Source organism: Myotis myotis, unplaced genomic scaffold (assembly GCF_014108235.1).
Source record: "Myotis myotis isolate mMyoMyo1 unplaced genomic scaffold, mMyoMyo1.p scaffold_m19_p_2, whole genome shotgun sequence".
Lineage (NCBI taxonomy): Eukaryota > Metazoa > Chordata > Mammalia > Chiroptera > Vespertilionidae > Myotis > Myotis myotis.
In genome coordinates this window covers 8,606,934-8,632,988 of record NW_023416324.1, presented here as the reverse complement: position 1 = coordinate 8,632,988, position 26,055 = coordinate 8,606,934, and the positions used below count along the sequence as shown (strand labels likewise).

The 26,055-nt window shown below is 55.7% G+C and overlaps 1 protein-coding gene across 4 annotated transcripts in view; it reads right to left on the bottom strand.

Annotated features, from left to right (window-relative positions):
- Window positions 1-3,572: 3,572 nt before the first annotated feature.
- The window catches only part of PADI4 (peptidyl arginine deiminase 4), a 34,831-nt gene continuing 12,348 nt past the window's right edge, over window positions 3,573-26,055 (bottom strand). For all 4 annotated transcript variants that reach the window (XM_036351137.1, XM_036351136.1, XM_036351135.1 and 1 more), the window contains 15 exons: window positions 24,404-24,584; window positions 21,992-22,058; window positions 19,727-19,794; window positions 18,501-18,618; window positions 16,964-17,089; window positions 15,289-15,467; window positions 15,069-15,172; window positions 13,955-14,066; window positions 12,031-12,138; window positions 9,467-9,621; window positions 8,877-9,015; window positions 8,577-8,679; window positions 7,310-7,380; window positions 6,515-6,655; window positions 3,573-4,492 (listed from right to left, as the gene is read on the bottom strand). In XM_036351137.1, coding sequence (XP_036207030.1) covers window positions 4,259-4,492; window positions 6,515-6,655; window positions 7,310-7,380; window positions 8,577-8,679; window positions 8,877-9,015; window positions 9,467-9,621; window positions 12,031-12,138; window positions 13,955-14,066; window positions 15,069-15,172; window positions 15,289-15,467; window positions 16,964-17,089; window positions 18,501-18,618; window positions 19,727-19,794; window positions 21,992-22,058; window positions 24,404-24,584 — 1,906 coding nt within the window. In that variant the 3' untranslated portion in view covers window positions 3,573-4,258. The remainder of the gene's footprint in view (window positions 4,493-6,514; window positions 6,656-7,309; window positions 7,381-8,576; window positions 8,680-8,876; window positions 9,016-9,466; window positions 9,622-12,030; window positions 12,139-13,954; window positions 14,067-15,068; window positions 15,173-15,288; window positions 15,468-16,963; window positions 17,090-18,500; window positions 18,619-19,726; window positions 19,795-21,991; window positions 22,059-24,403; window positions 24,585-26,055) is intronic.

Genomic DNA, 26,055 nt, shown 5'->3' with positions numbered 1-26,055 from the left:
GCTGGGGCGCTGGTCAGGGTGGCCGAGAGTGGTAGCCGAGCCAGGCTCTGGGGCCTCAGTTCTACGGGTGTTTCCTGGAAATCGACAAGGTGAGCCCTGCAAAGTGCTGGGTCAGTGGTTCTCAACGCTCTAGAGCAGTGGTTCTCAACCTTCCTAATGCCATGACCCTTTAATACAGTTCCTCATGTTGTGGTGAACCCCAATTTCATTGTTACAAATTGAACATCATTAAAGCATAGTGATTAATCACTAAAACAATATGTAATTATATATGTGTTTTCCGATGGTCTTAGGCGACCCCTGTGAAAGGGTCGTTCGACCCCCAAAGGGGTCGCGACCCACAGGTTGAGAACCGCTGCTCTAGGGGTTGCAAAAATGCCCGGGGAGGCTGGTTAAAGTCGCCCATTCATGGCCCGGGAAGCCATGTCCCACCGCAGGCGATGAGGGGGAGCTCCTTGTCCACACCGTGTCGCCAGGTCCCTGCGGGGCCCGGCAAGTGTTGGGAGTTTGAACAGAGGAGCCGGTGTGGAACCGCGTTCACCAGCTGCGCCTCATCTCCGCTGAGCTCACGGAGCAGAGAAACGGGAACTCCTGCTCCAGCCCCGGGCGCCCAGCTGACTTCAAAACGGTGTTCATTTCATGGGTGAAGTGAGGGCGTTGGTGATTCTTGAAAAGTACCATGTTCACCTGGTTCCAAGTTCAAAAGGGGCTGCTACCAAGTCTCCCTCCTTCGGTCTCTTTCCCACTCAGTTCCCTTACTCGGGGGCAGAGCCTGTGGCATCAGTTTCTTCTCTGTCTTTCCAAATCAATGTGTGTGTGACCCTGCAAGCATGTGTGCATACCCTCCCCTCCTTCTGCATAAATGGCAGGATATGCTACACAGTATTCCTTACCTGGCTTTGTTCACTTCACAGTACAACCCACACAGAAGGTCTTCATATCAGTATGGAAAAATCAGCCTCGTCCTTTTTAATGGCTGTATAATATTCCACACAGGGCTGTCCCATCCTAGAGACATAGAAGCGGTTGTCTTCTGTTTTCAGCCCTGACCCACGACGCTGCAATGTGACAGCTAACAGTAAGGTGGTGAAGGCTGCTCGGTCAGCCAGGCTTCTTAAATTTGGGATTAAAAGGAAAGATATGGTGGCTTTGTTTTGGGGGTTCTCGGAGGCAGAGGGTTGGCAAGGAGACCCCAAAAGCCCCTCTGGTTGGGTTGAAAATGGCAAAATTGATCAGGCAAGCGGTGCTCCACACATCTGTGCTCTCCCCACAAGGAGCTCACCCATCTGCTCACACAGCTGGCCAGAGGGGCCTACAGGGCAGCGATGGTTAGATGGGGTGGGGAGGGGTTCTGGGAGCTCTGTGGCTCCCAGTCCTCAGAGAGCCCTGCTTAATGCCAGGGCTCTGTGTGAGCTTTGTGGGGGCGGGCACCCTTGATTTTTCTGGGCTTGAGAGGGACTTGGAGAGATCTAGAGGGGGTCCTGCTCCCCCTCCAGTGGGGCTTCCTGTTCACCCCTGAACCCCCAGCTCGCATAGGAATCTTGGACATAGTAGATGCTCAATAAATTCTTGGGCAGCAAATGACTAACTGACCCCCACCCCACCTCCATCCCCCACCAAAAGATAACCCATAGGCGCCCACAGGGCTCTCCAACCGAACCGAGGGGTTTGCAACCACAAGGCAGTTCTGCAGGGGCCGGCCCACAGCTGCTGGTGCTATTGAGAGAAGGGAGTTCTCCAGCCACTCCTCGGTGGTCAAGCCCCATGGCACCTCAGGTCACTGTGGTGTGCGCCCCTTGACCCCCACACTTACCCCCACCCCCAGCTGCTGTGATGGCTCTCAGCAAGGCCTCCTGGAACCATCTACTCCCACTACCCAAGGCTACACCCCCTCCTGGGGGGCAGCTACATGTGATGTGGGGGACAAAGGCCAGACGGCTTCTCTTAATTCAGGACAACTCCGAGGGCCATCCCAGCCCCAGAGCTTTCCAGGGGATTACCCAAAACTCTGTGGCCACCATTTCCCAGCCCATCCTCTCCCACTGCTCCTCTCACCCCCTCCCCACCCCGAGCCTCCGGCAGGCCAGTCCCCCTCTCAGAATCAGGGATCAGACAGTCACCAAACAATCTCCGTTCAGAAGTTCAAAAGTCCAGACCCACACAAAAGAAAACCTTCAAACTCGGGCTTGTAAAGGGAAGTCTTTCCCATTAGGATTTAGAGGAGGAATAAGGCTTGGGGCTGTGGGACGGGGACACCGGCTTCCTTCTATCCTTTCTGCCTGCCCAGCTGGGAGGGGTGGTTCCTGACCTGCAGCTGATTGAATAACAGCCCCCAAAGCTATCAGGCCCTGATCCCCGGAACCTGCGGGTCTCATCTGGCAAGAGCCTTCGCAGATGTGACCGAGTCTTTGCGATGGGACCTTATCCTGAATCATCTGGGTGGGCCCTGAATGCAATCGCAAGTCTCCTAATGAGAGAGGAACCCCCTCAGAGGAGACTGGACGCCCTCAGAGGAGAAGGCGCTGTGACCACACAGGCAGAGACTGGAGTGACGCAGCCACCAGCCGAGGCAGCTGGCAGCCACCAGAGGGAGGAAGAGCCGAGGAACAGACTCCCCTGGGGCCCTCGGAGGGGACCGGCCCTGCCGACACCTCGACTTCAGCCCCGTGAAGCGGAATTTGGACCTCTGGCCTCCAGAACTACGAGAGAATGAATTTCTATGTTCTTAGCCACCCCGTTTGTGATTTGTTACCGCAGCTGCAGGAGACTAACCTGTGGCCCCTGGGGGAGGGGGGGCAGCAGGTAAGTGAGGCACTGTCACAGGATGGCCCCGGCTCTGTGGGGCTGGGAGGACTTACACCTGGTGCTTTCTCCACCTGGATTTGCCTGGTGACTCGACAGATGCCCCCCATGAATGGCTGGGGGTGCTCACTGCACTGACCTGGGTGCAAGGGCTGCTTTAGCCACCAGCTCCTCTCTCCATTCTTTTTATTTTTAATTTTTATTGATTTCAGAGAGGAAGGAAGAGGGAGAGAGGGAGAGAGAAACATCAATGATGAGAGAGAATCATTGATCGGCTGCCTCCTGCACGCCCCCTACTGGGGATCGAGCCCGCAACCCAGGCATGCACCCTTGACCAGAATCGAACCCGGGACTCTTCAGTCCGCAGGCCGATGCTCTATCCACTGAGCCAAACCAGCTAGGGCATCATCTTTCCATTCTCTGCAGCCTGAGGAGGTCTCTGCTCCTGGCAGCCCTATCAGCCAGGTTTGGGGATGACCTCACACCAACATCCTCTTGCACAGGCACCTTTTTTGCTTCGTAAGAAATGCTGGTGCATCGTGCCCAGCACTGCGGGCGGGGAGCTGCTGCTTCTCTCCAGCGAGGCAGGAGGCAGGAGGCAGGAGGCACGTTTCCCCAGGTTCATGGCCCCTTTCTCCCTAGTGCGAGGGCAGAGGCTTCGCATGCCCACCTTACCCACCCGTGTCCTCCACGAGCCACGGGACAGCAGTACCTCTGGGTGTCTGAGCACCCAGCTCTGAGAGCCAAGACCGGCCTCCATTTCAAAGACCTCAGGTCGTCATGTTTTATTTCCTATTGCGGAATCTATGTCCCCATGTCAGGGCCATACAAAGAAATATGCAAAAAGGACACAGAAGAAGGGACTAATGAATCCATCCCACAATCACCCGGGGCTCCTACTGTGCACCCTACCCTGCTAGGTGGTCCTTGGCGAAGCAGCAGCAAGAGCCCCTGCTTCAGGGGCTTTCAAGCTGGAGGACTGAAACGATCGAGGGAGGACAGCCAGATTCGCTAACCCCTGGGCTCACTGACACACAGTCAAACCCTATGTCCCCTTTGGGCTCTTGCATCACCCATCTGCTGCCTTTTCCCCAAAGCACAACATGAATGGCATCCAATTCTCCGGCGCAGGCAGGAACACCGGCCTTCAAGTTTGCAATGTTCGGTTCAACCATGACAGCGAGTGAGAGTGAATGAATGGTCGCTTGACTTCATGTACAAAGTGATGATTATGAAACTTTATTGCAGCTTCTCACAGCAGAACTGAGTTTGCAATGCCAGGACCGTCTTGGGATCTTCAGAGGGGACACAGAGGACAGAAGCAAGCCACTGCCTGGAGGGGGGCCTCCCCCTGGGGAGCCAACGTGTCCCCGAGAACTCTTGCTATGCCACACTGCAGGGGACCAGAGCCTCTGGCCAGGAGCTTCCCAAGGGAGAGGGCTCCCAGGGGACAGCCTCAGGGCACCATGTGCCACCACTTGAAGGAGAAGGGCTGCCGGCGCACGTTGGTCCCGCAGTGCACCTCCCCGTGCTGAAGGTGGTACGGGGTGAAGTCGTCGATGAAGGTGCAGTGGAGGCCCAGCGGCTCCAGCAGCGACCGCACCTTCTCCTCCAGGCAGCAGCGGCCGTTGATGATGGGCCCGAAGGGCTTGGGGATGCCCAGGTACTTGCCCAGCACCAGCATGTTCACCTGCAGAGCGGGGAGGTCAGGTCAGGGGCGGTGGCGTGCAGCCTGCATCACTATCCCAGCGCCCTCTCCTTCTGACCTTCGGAAATAACAACCCCACTTCACAGATGAGGAAACCGAGGCCCACATGGTATAGTGGGCTACCTAAGACCACCGGCCAGTCTAGGACTTCCACCCAAGTCTGTCAGACTCTGGGACCCAGGCTCCTTCCCCACCCACCACCTTCTGGCCAACTCTATTACTCAGCTGAGCTCAGCTCAAATGCCACCCCCTGTGTGAAGGCGCCTGCAAATCCCCAACTCCTCATGGATGTTCCCATAGCTCCAAGCACAGTGCCTGGCACACAGTAGGCGCTTAATAAATATCCATTGAATGGATGAATGTGATGACCTCTTTGTAGCACTTTCTATTATCACTTATGCAAATGGTTGTTTCCTCCATTATACTGGGAGGTGGCCTAGTGAGATGGAAAGACTGGGATTTGGCTCCAGGCCAACGTGGGTTTGGATCTCAGCTCTACTACTCAGTAGCTGTGTGACCTCAGGCAAGTCCCTTGCCCTCTCTGAGCCTCATCAGCAAAATGAGCCCTACCCGGATTCCATCGCTATGACAACACAGTAGGTGCAGAGTCAGTCTCCAGGGCTCATGAATCACTGACGAGGTACCTCATTGTCAGCGCTCAGACACAGCCCACACTGAGAGCCCTGCACGCTGAATTTCTCTGCCTGCTCCCCGCCCGCGCCCACCTCCCACTGCGGCTGGGAGAGCGAGGCTTGTGTGGAGCCTCCCCGCAGGGGCCTCAGGCGGTGAGGCCCAGAGCCGGCCCTCACACAGCATTTGAGACCCTCATCCCCCGCAGGCCAGGCGGCATCAGCCTTCTCTCCGGAGCTGGAAAACCTGGCTGGGCCCCAGGGAGAGAAACAAATGCTTGGGGCCAAGGAGTTCTGTCCGGGGTAAGAGGAGGTGCCCCCTCCTGCCTGGTTTTGGCCAAGGAGTCCTTTATTCTAAACCAGCAGTTCTCAACCTGTGGGTCGCGACCCCTTTGGGGGTCGAACGACCCTTTCACAGGGGTCGCCTAAGACCATCGGAAAACACATATATAATTACATATTGTATTTGTGATTAATCACTATGCTTTAATTATGTTCCATTTGTAACAATGAAATTGGGGGTCATCACAGCATGAGGAACTGTATTAAAGGGTCGCGGGCATTAGGAAGGTTGAGAACCACTGTAAACCTGCAGAACTCCAGTGCATAAAACAGAAAAAACCTTAACTGCTGGATTTGAGGCACTGCCATGGAACCCTAGCATCCTGGGGAACCCAGTTTGAAGACCACTGTGCTCCTGTAACCCCAGCTTCCAGCAGGAGGGGGTGCCTGAGGGGCCCCAGTAGAAGTGGGTGAAGTTACTTTGAAGAGACAGAGTAACAGGAGGAGGAGTGGTAAAAACACAGCCAGCGAGGTAAGATGGGGCTTGGGTCAGAGTTAAAAGTTCTCCACAAAAAGGTGGGACCCCTCAGGTCCCCCCGTCAGACAGGTGAGTGCCCCCCGGCACTGCCAATGCCACCTCCTCAGAGAGGCCTTCCCGGCCACCCAGTCTGAACAGGTGCCCTACCTTTATTTCCTTCGTGGCGCTTCACCCAACCTGGGAGCATTTTGTTTGCTGCGTGTGTCCCCCAGCCCACTCCTACCTCATCCCCTCCTCACAGCCCCCGCCCCGCCCCCCATGCAGGGAAGCCCATCTCGGGCAGTGCAGCCTAATGGTTAGAGTGTGGGCTCTGCCGTGGACCCCTGGCTCTGAGTCCCCCCTCTCGCCAGCTGTGTGTTCTTGTGCCAGAGACTCCCCTCCCTGCGCCTCATCTGTCAGTGGGGGTGACGTCATCCCTGACTCCCAGGGTGCCTCTGACATGCCCACAGGAAGCCGGATGGGCCATGAAAACCCAGGCGCATGAGGAGACAACCAAGCCCCGTGGGCCGCACCCAGAGCCCAGCTGGCCTGTCTCCCCCAAGGCCACTTCCTCACCATGTTTGGGAAAAGGGCCTCGGCCTTGGGGGTCCCGGTGAAGTCCGTGCGGAGCTTGAAGAGCTGGGGGATGTCCACGATGTCCCGCTCCCGCAGGCCCAGCTCCCGCTTCAGCACCTCCCGGTTCCAGTCGATGCAGCTCTGGGGGAGGGGGAGAGGGGAGGGTGGTGGGCATGGCCAGGGCCAACACTGGCCGGGTGGGGACTGCCCGGGGGAGGGGGGGACAGGGGAGGGTCAGGAAGGAGTGCAGACGCCTCCTTTTCTTCTCTCTTTCCCCCACTGTCCCTGTTTTCCAGTCACCGTCACTGCAGCGCCTGGCCTCGCTCCTGCCTGTGTCCCCCTGACTTTCTCTCTTCCGTGCAACACCTTGTGTGTGTGCCTGTCGAGCTCTCCATCTTCCTACAGCTACCCACATCCCAGGGCCCGCGCCCCTGAGCCAGCACGCAGCCCTGGAGGCTCTGCCTTGTGGGAAGGGGGCTGGGGTGGGGGTGTCAGCTCTGATCTCGGGAAGGGGCTTTGTGGGGGTGTCAGCTCTGATCTCGGGAAGGGGGCTGGGGTGGGGGTGTCAGCTCTGATCTCGGGAAGGGGGCTGGGGTGGGGGTGTCAGCTCTGATCTCGGGGAAGGGGGCTGGGGTGGGGGTGTCAGCTCTGATCTCGGGGAAGGGGGCTGGGGTGGGGGGTCAGCTCTGATCTCGGGAAGGGGCTTTGTGGGGGGTCAGCTCTGATCTCGGGGAGGGGCTTTGTGGGGGGTCAGCGCTGCCGGGTCTGCAGCGTCTCCCGGCTCCCGGCTGGCACCTCCACATAGGAGTTATGTTCTCTCAGTCTCTTGTTTGACAGAATGTCCTTCATTTTCTGCTGCCTCTTGTCTGTCATGGAGAAAAAGAAAAAAATGCAGATGAATCAGATGAATCAGCGGCCCGCTTCCCTCTTCCTGGTTAGCAGTGGGGACTCAGTTTTCCCACCTATACAATGGAGCAGCAACAATTCCTAACACAGGTTTGTGGTGAGCCTCTGGGGGGCACATGCCTTTAATGACATATTTCATCAGGGTAAGTTCTCATTAAAAGTGTGGCTCTCACGCCTTCAAAGGCTCTTCTCTCCAAAGGGATCTTGTTCACTGAGGGGCAAACAGAGGTCAGGCCATTGCCGAAAGCCACATGACACACTACAGATATTAGGTGAAAACTCTCAGCCACAGAGACTTCTCAACCTCTGACCCTGGCCTGTGTCTGTGGGTCTTACTTAAAAAAAAAAAAAAAGCCCAAACCGGTTTGGCTCAGTGGATAGAGCGTCGGCCTGCGGACTGAAGGGTCCCGGGTTCGATTCCGGTCAGGGGCATGTACCTGGGTTGCGGGCACATCCCCAGTGGGAGATGTGCAGGAGGCAGATGATCGATGTTTCTCTCTCATCGATGTTTCTAACTCTCTATCTCTCTCCCTTCCTCTCTGTAAAAAATCAATAAAATATATTTAAAAAAAAAATTCATTCTGTGCTCTGGCCAGACTAAACTTTTTTTCAGGTACGTGAACACATGTTGTATCCCCCTGCCTCTGAGCCTTTGCATTCACTATTCCCTCTGTCTGCAATATCTCTCTTCCTCTCACCCCACCACCCCAAATGCCTGGCCAACTCATGTGCATCCCTCATGCTCTTGCTTGGCCTTTGCCTCCTCCAGGAAGCCTTCCTTGATCTCCTTCCAGACCCCCCCCCCCCAAAGTCCCTTTGCTATAGTTGTTTCCTTCCTTCCTTCCTCTATTCCTTCCTTCCTTCCTTCCTTCCTTCCTTCCTTCCTTCCTTCCTTCCTCTATTCCTTCCTTCCTTCCTTCCTTCCTTCCTTCCTTCCTTCCTTCCCTTTTTTGGTAGCTGTTTTCTTGACTCACTTCCCCTGGACTGTAAACCCCCAGGGCCTTGTTCGAGTAGCAGCCCCAGCGCTGAGCACATTGCTTGGCACACAGTAGGTGCTCAGAAGCTAGCCAATGCCTGAATGGTTCCATCTGGCCATAGAAGGGCACTGAAGGCAGAGGAAGGTGCCCACATGGAAGGACAGGCATGGCCCACTTACTCTTGACCCCCTCGAACAGCACAGCCTCCCCATGGCCCTCCTTCAGCTGCTCCTGGAACAGTTTGTAGCAGGACCGGGGGCTGGCCAGGAGCAGCCGGAAGCCCTGGAGGCAGAAACACTGGGGTCAGAGGTCAGCCTTGCCCAGGGGCTCCCAAGGAGGAGGGCTCTGTGGAGGGTGCAGGGAGTGAGGCTTGGACCCAGCTGGCCGCCTCCTCCATGCCCCCTCCTGGGGGGAGGGGAAGGCAGAGTGCAGAGCTGTGTTTGGGGGCTCAGGAAGGAGCACGTGGCCTCAGACCGCACCTTGTGCGCAGGGACGAAGCTCAGGAATTCGTCCACGTGGCCCACGTACAGCCAGTCGGAGTAGAGTTTCACAGGGGCCTGCACCTGCTGGGCAGCGAGGAAGTCCTGCAGGGCCTGGTGCATCTCCTGGCTCTTGGCGCTGCCCACACAGGATGAAGAGAGCATTAAGGGAGGGGGAGGGGTTAGCCGGGAGGTCCCCGAGGGACTGGGGGCTTGGCAAAGGAATCAGGAAAGCGATTCATGAGCCCGGGCTGCTTTTATTATATCCTCTAACATTTGAGGAATTGAGGAATTTTCATCCCAGTTTAATTGGGGAAACTGAGGCAGGGAGTCAGTCAGGTAAATAGGACCAGAGATTAGCCTCAGAAAGCACCTAGTAGGTAGGTGCTCAGTGAGTATTCACTGGCCTAAGGAGTGTACGCAGCAGTGCAGGAAGGTGACCTTGGGTCTGTTGGGATCCCAAGCCCGTATCCTGGCCCTGCACTGTGATCCCTTTCACATGCCCTAAAGTTTGTTGAGCCCTTTTGGGTTGGGAGCAAGTAGGAAAGGCTTCCCGTCTGGCCTCTGCTTGCTGCCCTTCCCCCCCTTACCTTGGGTAACTGCTGTGCCCAATGAGAATCCTGCCCAGCGGGTACTTCTTCTTCCCAACTGTGACTGGGGGGCTCACTTCCAGGTTCCCAAAGGAGTCGAGGTCGGTAACGCCCCCTGTTTGGGGCCCTCGAGTCACGTAGCCAAAATCTGGACCCTGAGGGGGGAGAAGCGCAGGCCAAGAGTCAGAGCACTGAGCCCCTGGGTGAAGCGAGGGTGGGGTCTGAGTTTAAAGGTTGGCATGGTCACCGGGAGGACTTCGGTAACCGTCAGCAGCGGGTCCATCGCAGGCACCATTATTACTGTGGAATGTCGAAGGCTCACTGGGTCCAGTGGGCAAGAAAAGGCACCGGCATTAGTTGGGTCCTGAGTGCCTGCCAGCTGCTTGGTAAGCCCAGTTTGTTAACTAGGGCGTAATATCCACAAAATACCCCTTTTCTCTTCACTTTGCAGAGAAGATGCTAAGCTCAGGGTGGTGTGTGGCTGCTTCAGGTTCCCTGTTCCTCCCAGTGTGATGGTGCCTGTCTCTCCCAGAGGTCAAAGCCCAAGGTCACCGTTGCCCTCTCCCTCACAGCAATCAGGAGGGCTTCCTGCAGGAGGCACTGAAGCAGAGACCTGGAGGTTCGGAAGCAGGCAGACACACACACTGGGGAGAGCACTGAGGCAGAGGGAATGGCATAGGCAGAGGCCACTCGGGGTGAGAACAAGTTGAAGAACAGGAAGGAGGCCAGGTGCGCGGCAGGGAAAGTGACCCTCAGTGAGCTGCCTGTTGATGCGTCTCAATGCCATTCCAAGCCTATTCCTGAGTGATCGGGGTTGGAATATCGCAGACGAGCTTGGCTAAGAGGCCGTCGCCTGTGCTAAGGGGTCTGTCTGTCTGTGTGTCTGTCAGGACTCTGGAGGTTTGGCTTGTGAAGTCACAGAATCTGACCTTTGTCACACTTGGGATATCAAAGTGCGAGAAGAGGCCACTGACCAGAGTAGGACTGAAAGCAGGAACAGGGCCCGAGTCTCAGCGGCAGCTGGCTGGGCCTCACGCAGGGCACCTGGTTCCGGAGTGGGCATGGCCTGGGCCAACAATGGCGGGGTGGGCATTGCCAGGGGGGACAGGGGAGGGTCAGGAAGGAGTGCAGACGCCTCCTCTTCTCTCTGCACCGCACCGCTCAGCACAGGAGAGTAAGCGAGACGCGGACAGTGACTGAGTTAAAGTTAGGTTTCCTTTCAAAGCCTCCCGTGTGGACAGGGCACCTCCCCTTCCTTGGGGTGCAGAATGCTCCTTGGAAAGCCATTCATCATAGCAACCCTTGCACCCCACACACTCTCCCTCCATTTCCCCGGGCGCCTGGAGTCAGGGGCTGTGGGGGCGGAGTGCGGCCTGGGCTCCTCCCGGGAAAGCACGGAGGCGGGTGGTTAAGAGGGCTCACAGAGGCAGACTGGCCTGGTGTGAATTCCAACATCTCCCTTCTCTCTCTGCGTGGCCTTCGGAAAGCTGCTTTACTTCTCTGAGTCTCAGTTTTGTCATCTATAGAATGGGCCTAGGGATAGCATCTACGCGAAAGGTTGTCAGACGAATGAAATGAGTCAGTGCATGCTCAGCAAATGTAACTGTTCGCATTCGAAGCTGAGCTTGCACAATCCCGCCAGGCTGGCCCAGCATCTGATTTAACAATATGTCACCCCCACCCCAGCCCGCAGACACATGTAAAGTCTTTGGCTGATAAAGTCACACCTGGGAAATGACCACTCTGACCTTGAACCCGCCCTCTATCCCAGTGGAGCCCCTCGCAGGCCAGACCCCACCCACAAGACAGAGCCTCCAGCTGGCTGCTGGGGAAGGCCCCAGCCCTGGCCCCACCCCACCTGGCATGCAAGAGCATCTTCCATGGCACGAGGATGCCAAGCCTGAACTTCGTCCTCAGCAGGATTATCCTGAGGACGAGGTGAGCTCATGGCTGGAAAGGGCTTTGGGAAAGAAAGAGCCGGATCCCACTCGGTTATAACAAAACTAGAGGCCCGGTGCACGGATTCATGCACATTGAAAGGAAATTAATTAGAAGGTGGCTGGCAGGGCGGGACTGGGCCAGATGGGCCAGACACACCCTGGAGCCAACCTCCCGTGGTCCCTCCCTGGCCGGCTGCACCTGGGGTGGTGCCGGGGCTCAAAGGGCATCTGTGAAGTGAGCGGGGTCCCTCTAGTGGGTGGGGTCCCTTGGCCTGGCCTGCAGGGGTCAGGCCGAAACTGGCAGTCCAACACCCCCTGAGAGGTCCCAGAGTACGAGAGGGCACTCTGCAAAGTTGCTGTCCCTTGGCAACTCCTGCATTGAGCATCTGCCCCCTGGTGGTCATTGCGCATCATAGCTACCAGTCGGACGGTTGAATGGTCAGACAGTCACTTAAGCTTTTATATATATAGATAACACGGTGCACCTGCATGATTGCTGCTTGGGCAGGAATCGCACCTGTGGGAGCTGGACGCTCAGCCAGAGAAGGGGTTCGGGGAGACAGGCAATGAAGAATGAGGCCTCAAGGCAGGGGTCTCAGCCGCCGGTGCCCCACCAGCACCTACCAGCAGGCACTTGACCGGGAACTCCTTCAGGCCCCTGTTCCTCGGAGAGTCGAAGACGACGGGCAGTGCCTTGTGCGGGGCTTGGATGTAGCCGATCTCGATTTCATCCTGGGCACAGCGAACAGAGGAAGGCTGGTCACATGCTGCCTGGGTGTTAGCACCCAGCGCGGGGAGGGGCGGGGAGCACCCTCCACACGTTCTCCCCGTTGCGGCCAAGGACAAGTTCATGCAGGATGCTGGACCCCAGGGGAGGGGCTCTGAGAAAACAGAGCTTATCGTCCTGGGTTTGCACCAACGTGTTGTGAAATTCTAAGTGTCCTTCACGCCACTCCTGGGGGGTGCCCCGCTGGGTCCTGGGGACCCATCCTGAGCGAGCCTCAGGCACTGTCCTGGAGGTGAGAGCCAGGAGGCTAGGGACTCACCACCAGGGTTAGCAGGTGATAGGAAGGGAGGGAGGGGTCTGTGGGAACACGGAGGAAGGGCTGCGAGGGTGGGACAGGGCAGGGGGGAGCATTGCTGAGCCGAGGCCTGGAGGGCAGGCGTAGGAATGGCCTTCTCCCAAAGGGGGACAGGTTAGGGGAGGATCAGGAATGAATCGGGTGCAAATCCTGCCTGTGTTCTAGCAGCAGATGCGATACTGGGCAGAAGTCACTTAAGCTGACCCATATGAAACTGCCATTCCTGGAGGTCAAGAATGGAGGCTTATCAGCCATTTCATGTGGATCAACCTGATTTATCACAGAGGGAATGACAGAGAGGAAGAGAGGGTGTTGGGGGGGGGGGCGGTGGTGGAAAGAGGGCTGAATTCCCACGGGGGATTGGGGCACATTTATGGAGGGGGAGCTCTCAAGCTGGGAGTGGGCAGGCATGATGTGGACGTGGGGATGAGAACAGGGAGGGTGGTCGGAGAGAAGGAACAGCGTGGGCAGAGGTGTGTGTGTGTGTGTGTGTGTGTGTGTGTGTGTGTGGCAGGGGGGCGGGGGGTGGGCAGGTTATAGGCTTGGACCGGCAGAGCCTCGGGGCAAAGCAAGGGCACAGAAAAGAAGTTCGGTTCAGCCCACCAACAGCCCACTGGCATTGCCCAACGCCAGGCTGGGGTGCTGAGGTGAAGGAGACTTGGTCTCTGCCCTCAGGGAGCTCAGGGCATGATGGGCATGCCTGCATGGAAATAGAATGCTGACACAGTGTCGCCTGTGTGGTGGCAGACTGGCACCAGGGGCAGGGGGCAGCCAGATTGCGAGGGCCCTGGAGGCAGGCTGAGGAGGAGAGGATGGGAGCCATGGGAGGTGCTGGAGCAGGAATGTGGCCGGGTCTGGTGGCTGAGCCCAGAAGGCTGGCTTGGAGGAAGGGCTACTGGCTGGAGCAGTTGAGCTCCAGTCCCCTGAGCTTTGAGGCATGTCCGGAGGCCGTCTGAGAGTGTTTAGACTAGAAGGTGGCTTTCATCCTGGTGACTTGGATGGGCATGCAGCCGCCCAATCAATGTCAATCAAATCAGTTGCCCGAGTCCCCTGTGCCAGGACCCTCAGAGGCTCCAACTCCCTGCCCATCTGAGGAAGGGTGGCCAGCAAGGCTCTAGGCCAGTGATGGCAAACCTATGACACAGGTGTCAGAGGTGACACGCGAACTCATTTTTTTGGTTGATTTTTCTTTGTTAAATGGCATTTAAATATATAAAATAAATATCAAAAATATAAGTCTTTGTTTTACTATGGTTGCAAATATCAAAAAATTTCTGTATGTGACACGGCACCAGAGTTAAGTTAGGGTTTTTCGAAATGCTGACACGCTGAGCTCATAAGGTTCAAAAGGTTCGCCATCACTGCTCTAGGCTGAGCCCCCTGGAGCCTGGGTCCCTCAGTGACCCTTGACCTAAGGGTCACTCATCCTACGCCCCCCTTTCTGCTCACTCCACAGGGCCACGCACCTGCATCCACTGGTCCTCCATGCTCTCCTCCAAGGGGCACACAGTCAGCTTGCACCTGGCTTTCTTGGCCAGAGCGGTCAATGACTTCACAAAGTCCTCGTTTTCAAATATCCTAGAAAGAGCAGAGAAGTAATGCCTTAGTGTTCTGAACCCAGCAGCCAGTGGCCGGGGCCCGGATCTGAGGGGGCAAGCTGTACCCCTGAAGGGTTGGTCCCTCAGCTGGAGCAAGAGCTCAGGCCTGGCCGGAACTGGGGAGGCACACAGTAGGTGCTCAGGAGATGCTGCAGCCTGAAGAGACGTCCGTCTCTCTGCTCTTAGCAGATATCGTCCCATTAAACCCCGTGACAGTCCATGAAAGGGACTAGAGGGTCCTGCCACAGGGGACCCAGACAACTGATCGGATTGACATTGACTGGGCTGCTGCATGCCCATCCAAGTCACCAGGATAAAAGCCACCTTCCACAGAGTAGGGAGGTCAAGGCTCAAGGTCTTGCTGTTTAGGGACAGCACTGGGATTTGAACCCAGGCCTCTCTGGCTTCCAGCCTGTGTCCTGATGACCAGGTTACACTCTCACCCCTTCCTCCCTTGAAGCAATCAGAAGAGGAGAAGGGAGGGGCCCTGAGGCCCCAGCATATTTAAGAGGGGCCCCTAGGCCGTGGACTGGACGCTGAGGCTTCCCAGAGCAGCTTGTTAAATGCCCGTGGCCCATCCCCAGTTACAAGACCCAACCGTTCAGAGGTTGGCTGGGCATGAGCATTTTAAACGAGTCCCAGAGGTTTCTGGGGCAGAAGGTCCAAGGGCCACACTCTGAGCAACTCACGGGCCGAGGGCTCTCCTCCTGCAGGTCTAGCAGACTCCACAGGTCCCCGGGAGCTAAAAGCAGCCCTCGGCCTGCATGTGGGCAGAGCAGCCACCACCCAGACAGCTGCAGTAGCTTCCCTGCCTCTGAGCGGGGCCAGACAAGCTGTGACCCGCAGCCGGTGCAGTGGGGGTTACACTTCCTCCCATTCACACAGCCAGCGCATGGGGGCCTGCAGCCAGAACCCCGGGCTCCTGGACCCTGGCTCCCCCTGGTGCATCTATGCCCCGCCCTCGCACCCCAGAGCCCCTCACCTGCACACATACACCTCCTTCGGGGGCTGAGTATTGGGGGTCATGATCCAGGGGGCCACACGGAAAGCCACACTGTCTTGGAACACCAGGGTCTTGGGGAGCTCCTGCAGGGAGAGGGGCCGGGGAGGGGTTCTCACAGAAGCCAGGGTCCCCACCTACCCCCTCCCCTGCTGGGCCACTGCCTGCGCCCAGGGCCCCCTCTGCCTCCACGTTGGCCTACCGGGTTGTCCGTGCTGAGCAGGGAGATGGTGAGGACAATGAGGCCCGGGAAGTTGGCGTCTGGGAAAGTGAGGCCCTCCACGTAGAAGTCTGTGCTGTGCTGGCCGTCCGGGAGCTCCAGGAGGTGTGAGGGCTGCTGGGGCCCCAGGATCACCTGGTACCCCGAGTGCTGTTTGTCCCCTAGGAGAGAACAGGGGAGGCTCAGGTCCATGTGGCCACCGCATGTCACCCTGAGGGCCCCTCACAGCTAAATCTGGCCGAAGCCTCCCCTTGAGAGAAAGGGACTAAAGCCCCAACTGGGACATAACCCCCCACCCCAGCCTGGGGGTCCAAGAATAGAGTAACGGGAGCGCCTGAGCCACTTCCAACATATACATTATGGTTCATTCATTGTTCGTTCATTCACTCACTCATTCCTGAGCACCTGCTCTAAGCTGACACCTGGGGAGACCAAGAAGACCGTCCCTGTCCTGGTCCCCAGGGAGTGCACAGTCGCTGGGTGAGTAGGGAGGAGCAAAGACAGTCAGCATCACAGAGGGCAATAGGAGCTGTGCTGGAGGGAAGCCCAGAGGACCAGGGAAGGCTGCCTGGAGGAGGTGATGCCTTGGCAGAGGCAAGGACTTGGTTTGTCACCAAACCAATGTCAGTCGAGTCACGTTGGTCTAGAATGTGAATAAAATCGTCATCTCCTGCACAAAACTCTGATAGCACCTCCCAGCTCCCGCAGGCGAGAAGCCAAAGTCACCCCACGCCTACCTGATCCGGCTTGCCCCTCTGCCCCTTCTCCTCCACCCTCACCTACCACCTACCCCTTGCACACTGCACTCCAGATGCACCGGCGCCCCAGCATCCTTCAGCCCCCAGGCACGCTCCTGCCTCAGGACCTTTGCACTTACAGTTCCCTCAGCCTGGGCTGTCCTTCCCCAGGGTGTGCATGTGGCTGTTCCCATGCCTCCTTCTGCTCAAATGACACCCTATGGGGGGACACCTTCCTCTGCCCCAACCCCCTGACTCCTCTCTCACCCATGTCCCTTTCCCTGTTCCATTCTTCCCTGTCGCATTTAACACTATCGGAGGCACCGTTTACTTAATTATTCCTCATCGTCTCCCCCAGCCCTCTGAGATGGAAGCGGCCCGAGGGCAGGGCCTTTGCTGTGGTCTTTGCTCCCTGCCCCGTGCCTAGAGCCGAGCCTGGCATCACATAGCAGCAGGTGCTTGTGAGCTGCTGAGAAGTTACTGACGGATGTTGGAGAGCAAACAATCACCTAACACACGCAGTCAGTGTGGATGCAAGAATCTCCTTAAACAAGAGTCGTGTGTGTGTGTGTGTGTGTGTGTGTGTGTGTGTGTGAGAGAGAGAGAGAGAGAGAGAGAGAGAGAGAGAGAGAGAGAGAGGATGGTGACAGATGGCAACAGTCCTTGGGAGGGGAGTTCTGTCCTTCTCAGAGCTCCCAGCTCCAGACATCACCTGTCAGTCTGTGTGCTTTCTGTCTGGGCCCCTTCTAGGAGGAGGTGGGCAGAGCCGCTGTCCGTCTTGCTCCTGACTCTGCCCTCGGGGCCTGGAACCTGGCACATAGTAGGTGCTCAGGAAATGTTTGCCAAAGCAGGTGGGAAGGGGCTGTGCCCGGGGCGGGGGCGGGAGGGGAGCATAGAAATGACGGCCCGGGACAACTCACGGCTGGCCTGGAATACTCGGACTTTGTCCATCTCGGACTTGGCCACGTGGAGCACCAGCTGGTGCTTGGAGAAGAAGTCCCGGGGCGTCCGCGTGCTCAGCGTCACCAGGGACATGTCCTGCACGTCTGGGGCGAGAAGGTGCCTGAGACGCGGGCCCCGGAGCCCTGCCCTCCCCTCCCCACCAGAGGACACCCTTTCCCAGGCCACCTGGCTTTATGTGCTTTATGCCCTTCCCAGGAGTTAAATGATGTTTTTTGTTTTTTTTTTTGGAATGAAAGCTGATGCTCTTATCCCACTAGGATGAGCTTCGGCCATAAGCCCAGCAAAGCCGCAACCTTATGAATCTCGCTCACGGCTGTCCCCAGCCCTCAGAACTGAGACAACCTGGAAGCACCTAGAACAATGCCTAGCAGGGGCTGGCTACTATTTATGGGATGAATAAGTGGAAAGGGCTGTCCCCTGGGCCTGAGCGGGAAGCGAAGTCTGTGAACCACCCAGAATCATGGCCCACAAAGGCATGCGGAGAGCCGAGCTGACAATAGTCACGGGCACTGGGATGGGCAGGCTTAGGGGAAGTTATTTCAGCTCTCGGCACCTGTTTCCTCATCGGTAAACAGGGCTAGGAGTAGTGCCCGCCCAGAGGGAAGGGTGAGGTCATCTGCGTAATGGGCTTATGACAGCGCCCAGGTCCTGGGAGTGCCCACAAAGGTACCGGCTGCCTGTGTACCGGGCACCGGGCACAGGCTGCCCCCGGCATCAGGCCAGGCCACCTGCATGCATCTGTTCCTATGCTATCCTACCAATTCCCCAGGAAGGCCACAGCCGCTCCCCTCGCTGGCCAGTCTCACCCGCTTAGCACCCTTCTCCAGGCAAGGTGGGCAATGTGCCTTCCGCCTGCCACACGTCAGAGGTGTGCCGGCTGAGATCCTGCCCCATCACCATCCCTGTGCCCCTAAACCAGGCCTGGTGTCAGGATGCCCAGGTTCAAATCCTGAGCCTGCGACTTACTAGCTTTGTGACCTCGAGGCAATTGCTTAACTCCCCCATGCCTCAGTTTCCCCATCTGTAAAGTGGGGAGGAAGACAGTACAGACTTCTCAGCCTGTGTAAAAGAATCGAATGAATGTGTAATTCTGAGTAGTCAGAGCCGGGACCCGAACACGCAGGGCCTCGGGGCTGCTCGGACCTGAGTTTGGGGAAGTAGCCAGGCTTTCCTTTTGAATTATTTCAGGCCCCAGTTTTGACCCAAAAGCAGAAATTTGGGTTGGGTAGCATGTGGGGGGCTTGGAAACTGGGGCCTGGAGGAGGCGTTGGGGCTCAGTGCAGTGTTGCTCCCAATTCCTCTCTGGCTGCTGTGTGGCCTTGGGCAGGTCACTTGCCCTCTCAGGACCCTTGTCCATTCCTTCTCCTAGACCGTGGACACCCCAACAAGAACTCCCCCCCAATAGTCCCAATTTCTGAGGGCGGGTACAGGCTCGGGACAACGGGCTTCATTCAGTGACGAAGCTCTATTCCCATAGCTCTCGGGGGCCTTTACCTGCTCCGTCAAGCACGTGGTCATCTGTGCAGTCCATGGCGGAGGTGTGGGGGTTGTCCCTGTCACAGTTCACCAGTAGGATGGCGCCTTGCCCGCGGGGGCCCCAGGTCCAGGTGCTCTGTGGACACCCAGCAGAGACGGGGCACCCTCAGAACCTGTGTGTGTCCCTGCGGCTCCTGGGGAGGCAGAGCCACCCGTTCCCAGCATCTCAGGGCCTCGCACCCTTCACATCTCTTGCTCCCACACTAGGTCCTTCTTTGGTCCCCCAGAGTGGATTTTTGCCCTGAAAGTCATGAGCAAGTTCACCAAAAATGCAATCCACCCACTTTAAGCAGGGAGCCCAGGACAGTACAACTCATTTTAACAGCCTTTGGAAACGGTCGGATGGCAAGCCAAACTGAGCTGAGTATCTGTGCCAAGACTCTAATCTAAATAGTTACTCTTATTCGAACTTTAGTGACTCACCCACCCAAGTATGGGCACTATTCTTAGCAGCCAGTGACTGTCTGGGGAAGATTAAAGCGCATTAGGCCGCCCCTCGGGGCGGGGGCTGGTAGCCATGATGTCTTTTGTTGGTGGGAGAGCGGTGGAGCTCCCGGAATGACTGCGTGTGGGGTGGGGACAAGATGGATTCCACCCGGAACCAACAAAGGGATCTTAAGCCTTTGACGGGTCATTTCCTCTTGATGGGAACACAGCATCAGGCAGCTCTGCGGCCTCGAGGGGCTACCCTGGGGTCTATCCATGCACCCCACTTACGACTCCCCTCACCTACAGGCACCACCCCTCTCTTTCCATAACAGACATTCCTGGCCCCGCCCGCCCGGCGCCTTCCCGCCCCTGCCCTGGCGGTTCTTCCTTTCTCTGTCATTCACCCCCCGTGGGCAGCATCATGGGACCCTCCCCGAACGGGCATTAAAGACTTTTGTGCCTGCAAAGCTTCCTCTCTTCTGCGCATTCATTGAGTGATTCCGGTTTCCAGTTTGTGGGGCAACACACTCTCTGAATTCACAGCCAGTGAAAAGCCTAGCTTTGTAGAAGAGGTGGGAAATACGGAAACCAAAGTGGTAATGGTGTTTTAAATTCCCTTCTTTTTCTTGTTCCTCCAGTGAACACGGGATTATGTGAGACAGACCGCCAGCCATCCCACCACCACCAGGGGGCGCCAGAGGAGAACCCAGTGGAGCTGCAGGGAGCACTTTGCCTGTCCGTCAAGGTGGAGGTACCTGGTTCTTCCCGGCTCTGGTGGGCTTCACTTTGCCGGTGCGGGCGATGTCCGCGCTCAAGGTGATTTCTGAAACCCACCACGTGAGAGGAGAGGGTTGGTGAGGGTACAGGGTGGGGGCACCCAGCCTGACCCCCATGGACACTCCTTTCCCTAGGAGACCCTCCACACCAGTGGTTCTCAACCTTCCTCACGCCGCGACCCTTTAATACGGTTCCTCATGTTGTGGTGACCCCCAACCATAACATTATTTTTGCTGCTACTTCATAACTGTAATGTTGCTACTGTTATGAATCGTAATGTAAATATCTGATATGCAGGATGCATTTTCATTGTTACAAATTGAACATAATGAAAGCATAGTGATGCATCATAAAAACAATATGTAATTATATATGTGTTTTCCGATGGTCTTAGGCGACCCCTGTGAAAGGGTCGTTTGACCCCCAAAGGGGTCGCGACCCACAGGTTGAGAACCGCTGCTCTACACCGAGGCCTCGCTCTCTCCCTTCAGAGGAGGCACAGGTTCAAAGACACCCTTGGAAAGGCCGGAGCGCGCGAAGTCTGCCTGCAGTCCGGACAGCAGAGCTGGGGCCCCTGACCACACGTATTCTCCTTTGGGGCACCCACCACAGCTGTGATGCCACCCAGACCCTGCCTGTGCGGCCGCCCTCAGGGGTTTCCCCCAACAATTCCCAGCCCCCCAAGGGGGTGTTTGGTGTGAAGCCCCCGCAAGGACACCTTGCCAGGCTCTCAAGGCCTCTGCCCCAACTCCAGCCCCCGGCGACCCTGGGTGGAGGACGCAGTGGTCACTTCAACCCCACCTGCTCTTTTGTGACCCCCTGGGAACAAATCATGGCCCCAAACACACCCGTCTCTGTCCAAGTGAAAGCATATGTCTGTTTCTAAATTCTTCCTCCCTCATCAGACCACATGACTGCACTGTCATTCATTCATTCAGTGACATGGAGCCGTGATGTAGCGACCTCGGGAGCTCACGGTGCGAGATCCACCCAGATGGCCTTTTAAACATACCCACGTGTTACTGTGGGGCCAGGCAGCAGGTGCTTAGGGGCCAGGACGTCCCTGCTCCTTCATGAACCAGCTGAGTGACCTTGGGCAACAGTTTTCTCATCCGTAAAATGGGATAATAGTAACAATTTCATTGGATTGTTGGAAGGTTTAAATGTAACGTCTAAACACAGTGCCTGGTTTATAGAGCTAGTGCTTTATTATTCATTATTATTATTAACATGTGTATCCATGAAATAAATGTGTAATAATGAATGAAATTGATTAATGAAATGAAACCTGAAGGTTTCAGATACAGTCCATACATTTAATGCACATTTAAATAATAACAATCCTATATAATAAAAGGGTGATATGCAAATTGACCCTAACAGCAGAACGACTGGGAATGACTGGTCACTATGACACATACTGACCACCAGGGGGCAGACGCTCAATGCAGGAGCTGCCCCCTGGTGATCAGTGCACTCCCACAGCGGGGAGCTCTGCTCAGCCACAAGCCAGGCTGATGGCTGCCAGTACAGCAGTGGTGGTGGGAGCCTCTCCTGCCTCCTCAGCAGCACTAAGGGTGTCCGACTGCAGCTTAGGCCTGCTCCCCACTGGCAAGTTGAAATCCCCCAAGGGCTCCTGGGCTGCCAGAGGGATGTCTGACTGCCAGCTTAGGCCCGATCCCCCTGGGGAGCTGGCCTAAGCCAGCAGGTGGACATCCCCCGAGGGGTCCCAGACTGCGAGAGGGCACAGGCCAGGCTGAGGGACCCCACCAAGTGCACAAATTTTTGTGCACCGGGCCTCTAGTGTCATTATATTACTGTTTAAGATTTAGAAATATACTTTATTTAAAGACAAATATTAAATAAATAGGAGTCTAGGTAGATCATTGATATGGCAAATATAATGAGATGCCAACAATGGAATTTCAGGAACACTGGTGTATATTACTGCATAAGACAATGTCATCATCTACATTTAAAAAAATGAGTAGTTGAAGTGTCAAAAAGATAAGAGACTCAAATATTGAAAATCTGTGCATCATCTCCTAAGTTGAGAAATGAAATATTAAGAAGTTGAAGCTTCCTGCAACGCCCTCTCTCCCCAGTTGTACCTTCTGTGGCTCCCTGACTGAGGAGGGAACATTTGTGAGCCACCAGCTATGTGGCCGGCTAGAAGCTATGTCTCTTCTCTGCTCAGTCTGAGTAAGCTCCTGTGGGAGGGGGAGGGGGTCCCGGTCACTTACCCACCCCGGTGAGGTAGAGCAGTGCATGGACTGGGTTGGTCTGGGGTCCGTAGTATGAAATCTGAACCTATGGGACAGCAGGAAACCACTCATGACGTCTCTTAGTCATTCAACAAACACAAACTGCCCCTGGCTGTGTGCCTGATCAGGGCAGGATGCTGAGGAGACCAGGATGGGCAAGAAGTGGTCCCAGCCCTAAGGAGCACCCCAGCTGGTGGGAGTGGAGGGGTCGCAACATACTCAAATGCATAGACGGGGGTCCTATGGGAACCCAGAAGTGGGGGGGCTCATGCTGCCAGGGTGTGACAGGGAGGTACATATTGGGGTAGATCTTCTAAGAGGAGCAGCTGGAGACGTGGCGGGAGAGGCATGAGAGGGACAGTGCGGGTGACCAGCCACGGAAACTGGCTCTGCAAGCGGAGAGGTGGAGGAGACCTGGAGAGCCAGGCCTGGCTGTAGCCCAGCTCCCCAAGGGTCTGGGAGCAGGCGCTGGGGATGGGTGCGGTCTCTTCAGGGCAGGTGCCGCCCTGAGTAAGAAACACCGGCGCCCACTGCCCAAAGTCCAAAATCCAGGACAAACGCATCTGATTGGCTCGGCCACGCCTGAGGAGGGCGGAGCATCAGATTGGACACTCCCAAGCTAAATGGCAGAGGGCAGCTTCCCAAAGCCAAACCAAGGAGCTGCCACTAGAGGAAGGATCTGTCCTGTAGACAGTGGGGATCCAGGGAAATGTCACAGCCCCTGTCACCTCATGTCTGGGCCACGGCGTCAGCCTCTAGTCTACTGCCTGCATCCAATCTACTCACTACACTGTAGCCAGTGGGGTTGTTCGAACACACAAATGCAGCCTTGCTACTCCCTGGATGACACGTTTTCCTTGGCTTCCTGTTGCCTTCACAAAGAGATGTCCCTGATGGAAACCCTTTAATACTGGCTTTCTGTCTCTCTCCCCGCCCCCTTCCTTTCCACTCTCCCTGCTCACCATCCAGATCTTTCCCAGATTCTGCAATATGAGTCTCACCCTCTCCTCACCCAGAGTGAGCACACAGGCCACATCCCCTATGTAGAGCTCTCACTCTTCTTTCCTTCTCTCTGGTGGGTCACTCAGACCATTCTTCAGCTTGCCTCTTCCTCCGGGAAGTTTTCCCTGATTGCACCCTCCCCAACTTGCTTTGTTACCCAAGCTGTGTGCTCCTACAGCAGACAGCAACTCTCTGCCCTAGTGGGGAGCCTGCCAGGCCTGTCCTGCTGGGAGAACAAATGGTCCTTGGCCCAGCCCTCCGTGGGAACCCCAGAGGGTCTTGTTGAGCCCATCTACAGCCAATGAGGGTGCAGTGGTAAATGGTGGTGCCTCAAAAGATACGTCCACATCCTAATCCCTGGAACCGGTTAAGTGTGGCCTTATTTGGAGAAAAGATCTTTGCAGATGTAATTAAGGACCTGGGGGTGAGGTCATCCTGGCTGGCTGGCTGGGGGAGGCCTTAAATGCAGTGATGAGAGAGAAACAGGCAGGTGTGACAGGCTGACGAGGAGGCAGTGTGACCACAGAGGCCAAGAATGGAGTGCCAGCAGCCACCAGACGCCGGAAGAGGCAAAGCCACGATTCTCCCTAGATCCTCCAGAGGGAGCGTGGCCTGGTGACAGTTGGATGTCTGATGTCTGTCCTCCCGCACGGCGAGAGGATACGGTTCTGTTGTTCTAAGCCAGTGGTTCTCGACCCTGGCTGCACATTAGAATCACCTGGGAATCTTTTTTTAAAATCCTGACTTCTGGGCCCCGTCCTCCGGAAATTCTGTTCCTTTGTTACTAATGTTGTGGCCCCACCCCATAACAAAGAAACAGAATTTCCGGAGGACGGGGCCCAGAAATCAGGATTTTAAAAAGATTCCCAGGTGATTCTAATGTGCAGCCAAGGTTGAGAACCACTGTTCTAAGCCACCAGTTTGTGGTACAGCAGCCACAGGAAACGAAATACACCGGCATGGACCAGCGTTTCCTGGGGCTGCCTGGCTGCGGGCTTCATAGCGCTCACCACCATCTGTAACTGCTAACCTATACAGTATCCGATGCCCTCACCCATAGGTTGTAAGCTCCGTGAAGGCGGCAGCCTCCCCTGTCTTGTTTATTTCTGTATCTCCAGTGCCTGGCAGTGCTTGGCATAGAGGAGGTAACATGAAACATTTGCTGAATAAGTGAATCTCATCAGAACCCTGGCCTATCAATAACCCCCTGGCATCCCTATCTTGTCTGTGAGGACGCCATGGCTGGCATGAGCCATCGTGCGCTTTTTCAGAGATGGAAGCCCGCCCAGGGCTGGGCTCTGGGTCGATGCAGGCAGACTGTGGGGAGCTGACCTGCTGAGACCTGCTGGCCTCCTCCCACACAGCCCGCCCCACAGCGGCCGCACTCACCTTCTGGTCACCCATGCTGCTGCTGGCAGCCCTCATCTTCAGGCTCACCTCCAGCCGGGGGTCCAGGGGCCACTTGGAGGAACCTGTGGGATTCTTCTTGGCTGGAGGGCTGTGGGCAACATCCACAACCACCCCCGGGGAGGCGTTGATGCTGAAGAATGTGCAGCCCGTGGGGGCAGAGCTGTGAGAGGCACAGACAGGGAGGACAGAGAGGCACGGTCAGTCTGGCCACCACAGCTCTCCCCAGCAGTTTTCCTTTCCCCAAAGAGTGCCCACACCAGAGAGCAGCCAGTCTGACCCTGACTGCGGGAGGTTGTCAGGAGGTCATGAGAAACAAAACAAGTCCCCTGGTCCAGAGGGCGTGCACTGGAACTAGGGAAATTGCAGAGAGATGTGCACAGCAAAGACACACACACGGATGAGTGCATGGAGCAGTGTGCACTCCCGGAGGTTTACTCTCCACAAACACACACAGGGTTGTGCCCAAGCAAAGAATCAGACGGACTTCTGCTTCTGGAACAATGGCGGGCCAGTACTCTGAAGGGCCTTCCTTTTTGAAAAACAACTGGACCTGGCTAAAATGTCATTTTTTAGAACATGGCTGTGATCATGAGAAGTCAGGGAAATCTCCAAGGACTCCCTTCTCTGCACCCATACACAACTCAGTAGTTAGACTGAAGAACACCAAAGACAAAGAGAAGATCTTAAAGGTATCCAGAAAGAGAAGCCAGATCGCCTATGAAGGAATAACCATCAGACTGAGAGCGAACTTCCCCATAGCAACAATGAAGTCCAGCAGACCACTGAATAATATCTTCGAAATATATATTGAAAAAATAACTATCAGCTTAAGCTTAGAATTGTGTACATGACCAAATTATATTTTAACAAAGATGTTTTCAGGTGAAGAGGAACTGATATTTTAAAACCAGCACACTTTCACCAAAACAATTTCTAAGGACATCCTTTAAGAAGAAGATGTCGGAGGCCAGGAGCATGGTCTGACAGGCAAGAAAGAATGGTGAGCAAATAAAATGGTAAGTATACAGTTTGTCTGTATAAAAACCGTTTTCAAATATCAAAATGGTAGCCCCGGCTGGTGTGGTTCAGTTGGTTGAGCACTGTCCCATGCACCGAAAGGTCACTGGTTCAATTCCTGGTCAGGGCACATACCCAGGTTGTGGGTTTGATCCCTGGTTGGGGTTTGTGTGGGAGGTCTTTCTCTCTCAAGTCAATAAAAAAAATTTTTTTTAATATCAAAATTGTAGCATTAGCAGTGTTTAATTCTAGATTTTATAGAGTTAAAATTTTATGATTAAATTGAAATAGTAGGAATAGAGTTCATAAAATTCTATACATGCAGAAAATACCATAATAAAAAAGAACAGAAACATTCCATTCAAAAAGGCAATAAAAGAGCAAAAGATAACATAGGAAAAAAACCAGACAAATAAAAATAATGGTAAAAGCATATCCAACCTGGCTGGTGTAGCTCAGTGGTTGAGTGTTGACCCTTGAACCAGGAGGTCATGATTCGATTCCTGGTCAGGGCACATACAGGCTCAGTCCCTAGTAGGGGGCATGCAGGAAGCAGCTGACCAATGATTCTCTCTCATCATTGATGCTTCTATCTCTCCCTCTCCCTTCCTCTC